Source organism: Drosophila navojoa, chromosome 4 (assembly GCF_054131105.1).
Source record: "Drosophila navojoa isolate 15081-1374.11 chromosome 4, UAZ_NAV_1.0, whole genome shotgun sequence".
In the NCBI taxonomy this organism is placed as follows: domain Eukaryota; kingdom Metazoa; phylum Arthropoda; class Insecta; order Diptera; family Drosophilidae; genus Drosophila; species Drosophila navojoa.
Window position 1 is genome coordinate 3,932,860 of NC_142892.1, and position 14,771 is coordinate 3,947,630.

At 40.6% G+C, this 14,771-nt stretch overlaps 1 protein-coding gene across 1 annotated transcript; it reads right to left on the bottom strand.

The window, feature by feature from the left end:
* Positions 1-3,003: 3,003 nt before the first annotated feature.
* Positions 3,004-7,206, bottom strand: LOC108651372 (uncharacterized). Its single transcript, XM_018100997.3, has 2 exons — positions 7,061-7,206; positions 3,004-5,096 (listed from the first exon to the last, which is right to left on the bottom strand). Exons 1-2 carry the CDS (start codon positions 7,175-7,177, stop codon positions 4,725-4,727), a joined length of 489 nt encoding a protein of 162 aa, XP_017956486.3. The 5' UTR covers positions 7,178-7,206; the 3' UTR covers positions 3,004-4,724.
* Between the last annotated feature and the right edge of the window lie 7,565 nt (positions 7,207-14,771).

A 14,771-nucleotide genomic window follows, 5' to 3' on the forward strand; every position in this document is an offset into this window, starting at 1 on the left:
TGAGATATGAAAACAAAGATATGATAATAAATGTTTAATTGAAAATGTATGCTTATATCTGTGTTAACTAACATATTCATCAAACTACCCTGCCTATTTTAATATAGCATAGTAATTGAAGTAAACTATATAGTTAACCAGCCAAAACTCTAATTATTGATGCTTTCCTAGTTGAAAATTGGCTCTAAATAATAACTAAGCTTCTGAACCGTATAGAACTATAGTTCTTTACTGAAAGATCGATTTATCTTGGGATACTGTTCAAGATAATATGTCAAATATATATATACATATGTATATCTCCTCCACACGTAACATTCCATTCCCTATAAGCTAAATCTTAGCGTAAAGCAAATTATATTAAATCAAATTAAATTTCTCCTTCATATATGTACATATTTTCAATCGTGACTGCCATTAAAAGATTATCAACATATTCGACTTTAAGTAGTTTTATTAACTTTGCCATTAACTTTAACCAAGCGCGCTCAGCGTTCACCTTGGCCGTGCATGAAAAGCCAAAGTCGTTTGCATTAAAAACATATTTGCAGGCTTTTGCTGTAGCTGCTATGCTCCTTGTTGTTGTTGTTTTTATTATGACTGTTGCTGATGAAAACAGTTAGAATTGCGTATGGCAACACCCAGAGACGACCCACTGCGAACAGTGTTGGCAGCTGCTGAGCTAAGAAATATGTTGGATTCTGGTTAAATATTGGCCAAAAAAAGGCTAGAGGCTAGTAGGCTAGAGTTTTCTCAAAAAGTTTCCCCTAATTATTTCCTTTAAATATTTCCTCCAAAACTTTATTACTCAGCTGAACGACCATTTAATATATCCACCAGGCCTCGGCGACTGAAGAAATGCTGCAGCTGCTGCCCTTTATATAGGGCGACTTCTACTCAAACACATACTCGCGCTCAGTTGTTGAGCCCGACGCCAGGTAGAGGCCGTTGCAGTCGAACATTCACTGACCAATGGGAACACTCTCTCATTCTAGCTTCGGTGCTGCTGCATACTTATAGACAACTTAAATGATCGTATGTAGGTCTTCTTCGTTTGTCAGACAGTCTGGAGGGACATCAATTTCTGCTGTTCTATAGTTCTCTTAAGGACTAGCACTAATGCGTATCCTGCCTTACTTTCTGGTTTCTTATCAATAGGCTCGACCCAATTACAAATTGCCTAGATCTAGCCTAAAATAGGCTAAATCGGCAGCACTGACTGCGAAAGAGCTTTGAGTGGAGAGACACGCACATAATTGGCTGCCAGCATAATGGATTCACGTGCCAGTTTGCCTGTCTGGCAGCACTGGCTGCTACCGCTGCTGCTGCTGCTGCTGCTGCCATTCTTTTTCTTTGCCCTTTTTCGCCTGCCTTTTGCATATGCAATAGCTAAATGACAAACGCAGCGCACATGCTGGAGTGAGATAGAGACAGTCGCATATGCATTCGTCAAGTTGGAGGCACTCAACAATTAGCACGCACCACAGCGCAGGCAAGTCGACACATAAGAAGAGAGCAGTCGCATGGACAGGCCCGTTAAGCTGTGCTAGTAAAGAAATGCGTGCGAGAGGGAGGCGGGATGAGCTTTGCGAAATCGAAGACAGCAACAATTCGAATTTGATTGTTGTCATAAAAAAAAGGACATAAAGCAAAAGAAAAAAAAAAGCTTGACTGGAATGTGCGTGCGTTGGCGAAAATGTTTTGCTTCAACTAGCAGAAGCCCAGCTAGTCGAAAAACAGCAACAGGAGCTGCCTCAATGTCTGGGCTGTTAATTGCAGTTGCTCCAAAGGGTTCAATAACTCGGCTGTTGATTGGCAACCAAGGCAGCCGGGCGAGTGTGTGCGTGTGTGGGTGAGCGCGTGTGTGATTGTATGGGTGTGCAGCGGATGAGGCAAACAGGCAGTTAGCCAAGTTTAAGGCCCATCACGATAATTGTTATTGTTGGCTGCGTTCAATGAACTAGACGAGGACAGCAACAAGTGCGAAACAAGTACAAGGATTTCTTAATGATATAACAGTAATTGAGTAAGCGGAACAATGGGCAGCGTTGTAGAAAATAATTGCATGCGATATTTGTGAAAGAAGAGCCTCACAAAGAAACAGACAGAGTGAGAAAGAAAGGGATATATATATAGATAGAAGGAGAAAGTAAGACGATGAGAAAGAGAGATAGAAAGAATAAATTACTTAAAGGGAGATACTAAGAAAGAGAGCGAGACAGGAGAGAACAAAAGAATACAGAGAGAAAATGATAGAGAAATAGAGAGTGATATACATAGATAGAGAGAGAGAGAGAGAGAGAGAGAGAGAGAGAGAGAGAGAGAGAGAGGAAAAACAGTGACAGAGGCAGAAGTTGATAGTGATCAGGAATCTATAAGCCTTATTCTGCGAGTGCAAAATATGAACTAGTTCCAAAAATAGCCACACACAAAGGTCAGCTTATTTTCCGCTAATTCTAAGTTTGTAAAATCGGCTTCCTTTGTCCTTCCACTTGCTCCTCCTGCACTCCTTCAGCACTTACCACCAGTTGCACTTGGAGTTTTCTTTGCTGCCGCATTGCTCAAGTGTTGCGCAACAATTTGTTATGTTCAAGTTTAAAGTTACAAAAGTTGCATAAACTTTTGCAAATTGTTGGCCATTGCATTGCGTCGTTGGTTTATTTAATGCCATTGTCATTGATAGGCCACGTCCTTTAGACCTACGCCGCCCCAGCCGCCCGCCACTGGGTTAACCGAAGCTCCTGTTGTTGACATCCTTTTGGGCCATTAATTTTTCAGACTTTTGCATGTTTCAAAAGCTTGGTTAAATTGTTGTCTCGTTGCTGCCCTGTGCGACAGATAAAGACTGCAGCGCGGCTTCAACCTTTGACCCCGTGCGCGCACAACTCCCCCCCTGCACTCGTCTCGTCAACCTTGGCGATATTTTCACTTTCGCTTTTTGCTTTACTCTGCACGCGCTCATTATCTCAATTGTTGCGGCTGTTGTTGTTGTTTCTGTTGCTTTTTCTTTCTTCTTTTTTTTTAAATAATTATGGCGCGCTACTGCAATTGTCCCTGACCAAGCTCGCACACAGACACAACACACACACACAGAGAGAGAGACACAATCGCATAGTAGAAAAGAGTTGATAAATTGTGCAGAAAAATTGCGTGGTAAACAGAGATAGAGAGAGAGAGGCAGATGGAGGAAGGGTGAGCGAGCGAGGGACTACTGTGTGTGTGAGTGTGTGTGCTATTTATACATATACACATCTGTGTTTGTGTGGCATCATTAGCTTTTCGTTGTTCTTCCTTGGCCCTCAGCGCTGGCCGAGCAATTTAATCAACCAGGCAGCGCGCAGAAAAGCTGATAATACCGTTATGAATAATTTACAGCAAACAAAAGCATTTACACACTCACACACACATACATACACAACTATGTAGAAGCGCTTTATTATTGTTTTACTTCTCTCAGGGTTTATGTATAATTAATAACGCGACAACAAAAGTAACCAGACGAAAAACAATAACAAATTTAATAAATGGAAAATAATGAACAACAATGGAATACCCTATGATTAGTATATTCATGTGTATAATTTACTAAGGGGTAATTTGAAAAGGGTCTAGGTTATTCGTTTTCAATTTCGTGAACTAGTTCATTTTGTTCACTGATTCATCTTGTAAGGATTTCAGAATATAGTTGCTCATTCGATTGTGATTAACTATATATAAGCCGCTGAACTACTCAATAGAATTTATCGTAATATCGTAGCAATAAGTAAATAAAATACATTTCTCTTGTATTATCAAATAACTGAAATGGATTATATATCATAATTGACTGATCGCTGAACAATTCCCGTATTTGACTGTAAACATTGCTGTTCTATAGAATTTATTATAAACTGTAAGATACTTCTATAAATATAGATCAGTTACCATGGAAGTAATTTAATATTTTAGAGAAAATGAATATGGATTTGTAAGCCCATCATCATAAGGTATAGTAAAACCTGTCAATATGTGGTTTGATTGAGTTAACATACAGAAACATAATACTCTGTGTGTAATTAAGAGAATTAAGATATCTTAGATATACCGATTGCCCTTTGATACGATATGTTCATAGAAAGATCTCATCAATTTAGAAATCATGCCTTACGCTGATATACATAAGTATACTCTTTGCTAGGGTATTACAGGTGTGATTGCTATTTGTATTAGCTCTTCTATTCGCATTCACAGTTATAACTCCGTTAACAAAGGTCATTTTAATTAGATGCGGCAACCTGTTGCGGTTCCTTGCTTCAATGAGGAGGTGTGGAGATTGCGGCTATGTTTTCTTTGTGTAAACAGGCTGTGCCTCAATTTAAGCCACAGTCTCATGTCAAAAGCTATGCCTGCTTCTGTCAGCGCCGCAAAAATCTTGAATGCGACGCCTGCGGTTACGCATCACGTGGGTAGATGGGAAGGGAAAGGCCCCTCCCGGGTCGATGCTTCGATTGACCGCAGTCAATTAGACGAACAGCAGCACAAACCACCAACACATTAGCTCGACATTTATCGCTTAAGCATAAACATATATTTTTTGGTATTCCTTCACATAGAGGAAACAAACCTCTCAATCAGCTAAGACTAGTTCCTTATTCTATTCTAGGAGCTGATCTAGTTGTAGTCGATTGTCATGATTTCGATTATTGTGTCGAGTTCCGACTGCATTAGTAGTTTCCAACTGTTCATCAGCTTGGACTAGCTTGTTCTGTTTTTCGCGCCGCTGATCTGGTTCGCGTGAACCGCCACAGTTTTGAACGTCTGCTTAGGCCAGCTAGCTCGCTCGCTTCCAGTTCCGTCCGCTTCGACAGCTCATCCTTGGCACTGACTGTTGCTGGCGATGGCTCCGGAACTAGTTCCGTTGTGTTGAGTATTTGTGCGACGTGTGCCTCGTCGATTGTGCCCCTAAAAATCAAAGGATATGGCCACTCGTGGCATATGGTGGGTCCACTGTAGTCACGCAGTGTCTCGATCATTTGATCCAAGCGCTGCACCTCGGCGTAGTCATCGTTCAGGCATCTCACCTCATCCAGCAATGCGGCCACATTCGATTCGAGCACCTGCAATAGCACCCGCAAGAGGTGCGATTGAAAATTAGATTAAAACTTAAATCGCTTAGTTTGCTCGATTTGCGACAAGGCGCGAGACGCGAGAAGCGCGACGCCTGACACGGTATCAAATAACACCGTTACGCTCATTGATAGCCCCGGCCTGGAGGCCTTAAATAGGTAAGAGCTAGATAGATAAGAATGATCGACGAGTGGATGGCCTCTAAATGATATTGTCCTTCGATTCTGTGTTTACTTTGCGAATTGCTTTTTAAGGCCTTTAAGACTGATACTTAAGCATGTTCATAGTGAAATGCTTTGAATGATGATAACAATAATTATCATAATAGTATTACCTATAACAATGATGGTGATAAGAATTGTAGGCTATATAAGAATTCATAATAATCACAGTCTGGGACTTTTGATGATTAAAATATCAATAATATTGAATACAACGAAAATAATGATGATAATAATGTGAATAATTATATTGACAACAACAATTAAAATATTAATAATCTCTGATAATGTTAAGCTACCTCAACTGGGTTTTATTCTACCCCAACATCCCTCATCAAACACGCGCTAACCCATTTCAATTAATTACACGGTATGCCTTTGGCATATGCATTCACCGTTGACAGCTCGTGTTTCAGTTAACTAAAATCTATGCATTTGCCACCTACTACTGTTCGCCTTTCAACTATTAGCTGCCAATTAGCAAATGCTCTGAACCACGCAAGCTAAGCTCCATGTCAAAATGCATGTCAGCCAACGGCCACGCCCCATATCACGCCCGCTTACAGTGGGTCAGATAATGACGATGGCTAGGCAAATAAGAAATAGGCAAAATATGATGCTTATTAACATAACGTAATGAAATCTCTTTCTCATAGTTTAGATTAGTCAATAGGCAATTCAAGATCTTGCCGGCATTGCAAAATGTATGCGAATCATCTTGATAATTACCCATTGTCTAGACAAGCAGCCGAGCAGAGTCTGAGAGCGTGTTCCATATTGTGTTTAGTTGCACCCAGTGGCCAGCTATAATTGCATTAACTTGTACGAAATCTGTGTCGCAACTGTTAACAATTGAACTGAATTCGAGTGCAGCTGCAACGCTGTATTACTAGAGGGACAGACAGATAGAGAGAGAGAGAGTAAGAGAGAGAGGGTGGAAGAGAGAGGGAGAGGGAGCGATAGCTTAAGGTGTTGAGTTAGTGGTGTTTGCATGAATGACACTTTACAGCTGTTGATAACATTTAATAACTGATAACTGGAAGTTGGAGTGAAAGCCGAGTTACGATAACGGCATGCCACATGTGAATTAAAACAATTTAGTGTTTTCAATTTGGAGTGAGCGACCAGCAAGTACCCTAAGTTAAGTTGCTTAGATGAAAGGTCAAGCGGGTTCGGCTGTCCACTTGTATTTGTCTTTAAATTAAATTCAATTGACTTTCAATACAAAAAGGATTCTAGATTCAACGTAGTATAATATCGTCTAAAGTATTCTATCAGCAAGTCATAAAAATAGAGACTTCTCTTGAATAAATACAAATGAAATAAATAATATATATTGTTTATACAACACTCCTAGACTACAGAAATATATATTATTCATACAACACTCCTAGACTAGAGTTTTTTTCTTACAATAGCATCTATGCACTTCAATGTGTTACGAAATGGAATTCAAATTGATAATATCTCTTAGTAGGGTATATTAATATAAATAAATAGTTGACATGTCTGCCGGTTTGTGTCATATCAATTGTCGAGAGCTTTCAACAACAAATGTTATTTGACATAAACTCACACACGCACGCTCTCTCTCTCCCTCTCTCTTACACGCTCTCAGCCGCCCTCGCGCGCTGTCTCTTTCGCATGACTTATGCACTCGACATGTGACGCGAATTACACTTTATGCGCTTTTTTAAGGAATTTTTGTTTTGTTTTTTGCTCTCTTCAATTACCAAAAATTCAATGTGCAAATTAATAACACAATTTAATATTTGACAAACGCGTCCGCGTAAGCTTTCAACGCTGCGCAGTAGCTGCCGTCGATTGGGCGGCGGCGATGTTATGGGCATGGTCAACAGTGCTGTGTATGTGTGTGTGTGTGTATTCCTTGACTATTTATTGCTGCAGCAAGAATCGGCAGCCACTGTGCCGGCGCAGTTTTCCAAGTTGATTTTGCTTTCTGTTTTTACATTGCGCTAATTTTATACATTTTTGTAAAATGTTGTTTTGCTTTTGTTGTTGAGTGAAACTCGCGGCCGCTCGGGCTCAGCGCTCGGCGTTGACTGGCCAGCGGATTGCTGAGCGGCAATGCGTCGCTACAGATACAGACATATGTATAGGTATATATATGGAAATATATATATGTATACATTTGTATGTTTTTAGCTGTCCCGCCGTAGGCACTTGTCGCACTTATTGTTTACGTACGTCAATCAGCAAGAGAATTGAGCAGAGAAACAGCGTAAGCAGAGCATGCCAAAGAAAGAGAGTGTGGGAGAGCGAGAGTAAGAGAGTAGCAGCAAGAGCTAGGGCGGGCGTAATATAATTAGCTTAATAAATTTATTCTCATTCAGCCGTCGCCTCAAAGTATGTATGTATATGCATTATATACATAAATCGAATGAAATCAGAACCTAAAATACATATGTATTCTATCAGATTTTGCTATAAGTAATTGATTAATGAGCAAAAATTAACTTTGATTGGAATTAATAATATATTGCAGAAATTATATTACAAATTTAAAGAAAATTACTAAACGATTTGGTTTGTTATATTAAACTTATAGTTCCGCTAGGTAAAATCAGTGGTATTCATGTGCAGCTAAAAGTATGCAATACTTTCGTATTCATCCGTATTCATGTGCCGCCTGAATGTATGCAATGATTTTTGAACAGCCCCATGCATGTGGCTTGCGAGCCGAAGCGCACAGCGATGTTGCTTAGCCATTGTTTGGGCCAAAAGCCAGAGCCAGAGCCAGAGCCAAAGCTAGAAGTAGAGCCAAAACAAGCGTCAGCTGCTGTCCATTAAAATTTTAATTTTGTGCACCATTTGCCATCTTAACTGGCCCCCGCTCTCACACACACACACTCGCACACACCTACACAATGGCATGCAAATCCCTTGGCTTGAGCGATTATGTTGATGTTGATGACTGGCTGGGGTAGCAGGAGACGGGTGGCTGGAGGCTACTGGCTGTTGGGCGGCAGCTTACCTGCAGCTGGCACCGCCGCTGCCTTCGTCGATAATACGCTCAATTCAATTTGCATATTCAGTTGTCCAATGAAGCGCACAGCAACAAGAGGAGCAGCAGGACGTGGGATCTGCGATCCGTTTCGGCCAAACAAATGCGTTTTTTTGCCAGCCTCGTTGGCCACTTGCAAGCAGCAGCAGCAGCATCAGCAGCAGCAACTCCAAATGTGTTGCTGACAGCTGAAGGCACGCATGAGCTGAGATCCAACAGCAACAACAACTGCAGCTGCAGCAACTACTGCATCTCCACCACTTGCTCTCACCTGCTGTTAGTCCATTACGCTAGCAATTTAACTTGCGCCACGTAAACATGATTATCATCTTGAGTGCAACGTGTGGATCCTGGAAAACAACCCATTTCCTTCTCTATGCCACCTTTATACACCTACCTCTATCCACCTGTGCGTGCAATTGAAGTCAATGTGGGCCAAGGATTGGGATTGGCATTGGGATTGGGCTTGCGCTTGGCTTTGCTGCTGGCAACTGCATAAGCTGAAGCTATTAATGCTCGCTTTGTTGCTCGCTGCACTGCACACTCGACGAAAATGATCAGTGAGTCGCAATAGAAGCAAGTTTAAGGAGTCTTAATAAAAATTTAGAAATGAGAGAAACCGTTGGGTGGAAAATGAGAGTAGAGAAAATTAGTTTTTGCTGGGAACTGCAAATTTTTGTATACCCTTTAGATGATGTAAATTTTTTTCTGACTTGCGTCTGATTTGACTGGAATTATATATAAATTGAAATAAATATTTTCATTTTGTATATAAGTATATAATCATAAGTATATTATTCTATAATAATAGAACCTGTAAAAATATATAGCTAAATATAAATTTAGCTAAAATTGTTTCCAAAATATAAAATAAATATATATCTCAATCATATCAATCACCCCTTTAATTTCTTCAAGTGCATTTGCTGTTTTTGCTCAACAGCTTTTGGTCCTCTGGCTGAACTGTTTAACGGCGCTGCAATCTGCTTAAAAGTGCAATTAATTTAATATCGTTGAATGCGCTGCAAAAACTACCGAGTCCCCAACAAGCCAAGCCCCAAATCCAATCTCAGTCCCGAAATCTGAATGCATTTAAGCGCTCGCCTCTAATTGAGCTTGTCAAAATCAGCTGCAGCTTGGGCTTGGCTGCCAGCTCGACATAAGACACAGACACATACACAGACACACAAACACACACTTGGTAGACGTTTAAGCAGCGAGTGCTAGTGGCCACCGTGGTACAGTGTTGCCTCAAGTCACGCACAGCAACGCCCACCTAAAATTGTGCGTCCTAGCAGGTGGCAATGGGGCACGAGCAGGAGTCAAAGGCTGCAGTAGCTAACCGAAAAATGACAGTGCAGAATTTCAACAGCAGCTTGATTAATTTGGGGGCGTGTATATGCTTAAATTTGTGGGCGTGGCTGAAATGAAGCAACACCATTTTAATATGAATGCCACAAAACGAGTTGGGCTGCTGCGACACGAGGACGACGAAAAAGGCAAACGACAACAAGGGAGGATTGGCGAATAGCAATGGGATGTCAGCTGGGCAGGGGATGGCTCAAAATTGATATTGAATAAGTTAAATATATAAATGTATTTATAGAGCATCATTAATTATATTACATTTACAATGGAACTCGACATGTGGCAGTTAATGGCGTTTAAGTAGTTTACAGGGTATATGCTAGTCGATGTTAAGCTTGAAAGTTATAGATGACATGCGCTGGTCCTAACTTACAGCCGCTTTACAGGGTATTTCTTAGTTGCCTATTGGCCCTGCCGTTTAAATATAAAATACGTACGCGGCGAGGTCAGATGCAGACAAACACAGATTTAAATAGACATACGCACGTACACAGACAGACACCAGGAGAGAGAGAGAGAGTGATAGACAGAGATAGACACACGCATGGATAGACAGATGAACTGGTATTCAAATAGAGGACCTCACAAAGTAGCGTTGACAAACCCATTATCAGAAAAACAAACCGGAGATTAACTTGGCAAAATGTCTGTAGACGCCATAAAAACTGAGAGGTGCTGAGAAAGAGAGAGAGGGAGTGACTGAGAAGAGTACAGAACTATACAGCCGGCAAAAGTTCGAGAGAGAGAGAGAGAGAGAGAAAGCGAGAGCGAGAGCAGGAAATCCACAAGAGCAGGCGAATGTTGAATAAAATATGAATACATATATATAGATATATATATATATATTTATGTTTGTATATATAATACATACATACGCATATGTCCTGTAGCAGCACTGCAAAAGTGACACATGAGCATAATAACAGCTAAGACCTTGCTAAGCATCAGGCAGTCAACAACCACTTGCCACAGCAGCAGGCAACATCGAGGCGGCAGCAGACAGGGGTAAGGATCCGGAAGCAGTAGCAGGAGCAGGGCACATGACCGGACAACCCCCTTTTTTGGGCAATGAGTCGTCCTCGTCGTTGTCGACGTCGCTGTTGCCGCTGCTGTCGCCGCCGCTGCACTCAACGTGATTGCAAATTATAATGTCTGAGCAATCGCCGGCAGTTGTGTGTGCAAGAGGCGGACCTCGAAATACCGCCCATAGGAAATATAATTCCACGGCACGGTCTCTCTGCCTATGACTACGGCAGCGGGTGTCCGGCGTACGGTGTACGGCAAACGGCGTAGTCAGAATTTGGTGCACGCACTGCCACGTCTCGTGGTGGTTGGCCAGACGAACTCAGCAACGGATGAGAGCAGTCGAGCTCTACTGGCAACTGGTTGGTTGTCGCTTGGTTGGTTAAACTCCTGCCTGCCTGCCTGCCTGCCCTTTGCCGTCTGCTGTCGCGCCCTCAGCTCGGGCGCCCATGCACGTTTCCTGCCGTCGCTCGAAGTTTAGTTAATACTGTTAGCATTTACTCCGTTTTGTTTTTGTTGTTGTTTTCAAAATAACTTAATTATGAATTGGCTGCAAATTGCTGCAAAATCTCTTTTACACACTTTCAAAATGGCTGCCATTGAATTTTAATGCCAGCCTAAAAGCATGCAACAGTTTTTACAGCATTGAGCTTGGAGTGCATTGTTTTTGCAGTAACTTTAGATTAGATAAGTGAATCATATTCTGAAGATCGCCGAGGCTTAGCTAAGGTATGCACGGTTAGCTTATAGCGTGCTTAAATTGTTGTTAGTTAAGGTCATACTTGAAAGAGCAATTTACATTGTTAGTTTCTTCTAGCTTCAAGTTTACCAATTAGGCGGATGAAATTCCGGTCAACATGCACTTAAATATGTTTAAGTGCGAGTAGCTAAAAAATATTTCTCAGATACTACCCGAAACCTACCCTCAATTAATTTATAAAATATCTTCTTTAACTTTATCTGTGATAGTAGCCTCTGTTGTCTTCCACAGCTCTCTCAGAAAACTTGCTCCAACAATTAACTTCAATTGGGAAATTTCCAGCCTAACAACTTACACTTGAGCTACGCCGTAATGCGATTAATCTCTCTCAACTACCATCAATAAAACTCCCAACTGTAGCCAATTCAGCAATCCACATAAAGCCGAACTCATCACTTTTGCATTTGTTATTAACCCATTTGCTGCCAAATGATTTAATTGAATGCGCCTCACACACTCTTTTTATGGCCAAAAATAATGCTAGGACATGAACATCCTTTACTACCACATATTACACTAGTTGTACTGTGGAAGGAGTGTGTATTTTTTTATAGCATTCGAGAGACGATGTTCTGGGCACGTGGCAACGCGGAATTTCTTGCTCTTCAGGCGCAAGGTCAAGGCGGGCCATTGTAACCCATTGCTCACACACACACACAGACACAGACACGAAATCGACCACACACATGCCCGCCCACCCTCTCGGAGGCAGCTACAACTAAATCCTTTTTGATTAAATTCAATGTTTTATATCCAATACGTTGGGCGGGTTGCCTGGGCTGTGACTATAGTCTTTTGGTCATGTTAACATTTTATATCTCTTTGAAACGCATTTTTCTTAACACAATGCCATTTTTTTTTTGCTTCTTTGTTTTTGTTGCTTATTTCACCCCCACACACATACACACACAAAAGACATAAAACAAAATGGCCAAGCTAAAAGAGACACTGGCAGGAAAATAGATTGAAGTGTAATCATGGTTTTGAACTGCTACTCGGCCATACATTTAATCCAAGCAAACGTAGCAAAGCACAAAATGGCCAACGAAATGAGAGAGAAAGTGGAGCGTTTACCCTGGCCCGCCACACACACAAACACACATATGTATATAGATATATTTATATATGTATGTGTGTCTGTATAAAACAAAAGGCACATTGTAATTGAGGCTGGGGTCCTCGCATGTAGGTGGAAAAGTTCGCTCAGGCCGTACGATTGCTCGTGCGGCGCTGCTTATTCCGCTTGACTGATTGAAGCGTCTTTGTCTCTGTCTACACACAAGTCTCTCTCTCTCTCTCTGTGTGTGTGTGTGGGTGTGCGTGTGTGAGTGTGTGTTATCTAAGTTTGTTTGAATAAACTTAAGCGAATGTTTTGTAAGAAGATTTCCTTTATTGCCAAAGAGTGAGTCTGTACAACTACACATATATACATATATATCTATCTATATATATATGGATGACAGTTGAAGCTGTGTCCTGACTGACTGCTTGAGTCCTTGCTAACGTTGCCACTGCAGCTTCACTATCACACACACACACACACACACTTCGCCTTCCTAGAACAAATATTCAGCTGCTTCTGCGAAGCCTTTTTGAAGTTCACTTTTGCATCGACTCGATTTGCGTTTGCTCTCAGTTGCTTTGGCTCGGTTTCCCATATAATGCCACATAATGCCAAATCGATTGTAAACCAAGACCGAAACACTTCAGTCACCAGTCAATGGGTAGCAGGCGGCAGGCGGCAAGCGGCAGAAAGCTGGCAGCTGGCAGCGAGCAGTTGGCAGTTGGCAGCAGTCAGCAGGCAGCAGTCGATAGCTAGTAGCAGTCACTGTATCATAATAAAACGTCTAATTCTACCAATTCGACATCTTGCCGGACATTAGAGCTGCGAATTACAGTTCAATTTAATGAACAACTTTTATGAGTTTTATGAACTATAGAAACTTTTAGTCCTTTCAGCCATTCAGGAACTTTTGGACAAGTTCAGTTCGTAGACAAAGTTGTTTAGTGGGTTATTTCAGTGAGTTGTGAATGAAGAGAGTTTCGAATATATAGTTTAATATGAGAAAGTCGTCTATTGTTGTTCAATTCTAGCTCATGAACTAGCTCCTCATAGATAAAATAATCAGTTTAGTTTATAAAGAAATATATAGATAAATATATAGAAATTAATATATTAACAGTACTCGAACAGAATCAACTAACTAATGAAACTTTGCTGCACTAAACAAAGTCTAGCAACACATTTAGCAACAATTCCTCTGAACAATAGTTCCACTACTTATTCATTTAACAAAAGTTCCTTATTCATTTCTTCAACCAGTTCAATTGAGCGAATTGCAATAGCTCTGCCAAACAGATAAGACGCAGCAATGAGAAAAACAAACACAAGCCAGAGAAACCAACAGACAAAGGCTTAAGTTTCTCCCCTATCTGTGCGGCTTCGATTTTGAAATAATATTTAATGACCGTAAAATTATATAGAATGCTAAATTTGAATTCTGTTTGCTCTAAGCTCTGCCTCTAGTTGGCTGCATTTGTTTTTATTGCCAGAGTTTGAGCAATAATCATATTGCGGTTTGTTGGTTTGACATTTAGGAGGCTAGACACTGATTAGCAATGGGATAGGATATATGGGACGATGCCATATCGTAAGGCATACGACGAGCTTAAGCAGCTAGGGCAATAAAAGTACAAATTGAAATGATACCATAAAAAGAAAGTCCAATTGAGTGCCAAATGCTAATTGTTGTACTCATTAGTTGAATTTAATAGGAGATTATTAAGGGTTATTTTATTAAATAGAGGTTGAATATGCTTTTAAAATATTAGAGAAATATTTATACATTTCACATTGAATTTAATTATTAAAAATCAACATTATTTTCATTCATTATTAATACACAAATTCCACAACTTACTTGAAGTTTTTGCTTTATAAAAATATGTCACACTTTGTAAAAGAAATTGCATTTAAATTCCCCTTTCGGACTTGATAATTGAGTTTTTTTACTGGAAGATCAAAATATGTTATTTTACCTCCCTTTTAAGAGCCGATGCATGTGCAAAACTTTCCGTCCGTAAGTATGGGAAAGCCAAAAAGTATTTTTATTTGAGTCTTAAGCGTGCATCAAAATTGAGCTGCCACTTGAAGTCATTGATAGTTTCTGACCAAGTGTAACTACTTTCAATAAATTCTACTTGTTATTGCTGTTTGCACTCTCTAGCGCATTCTCTCTCTCTCTCTCGCACTGACTCTTTTTTGATA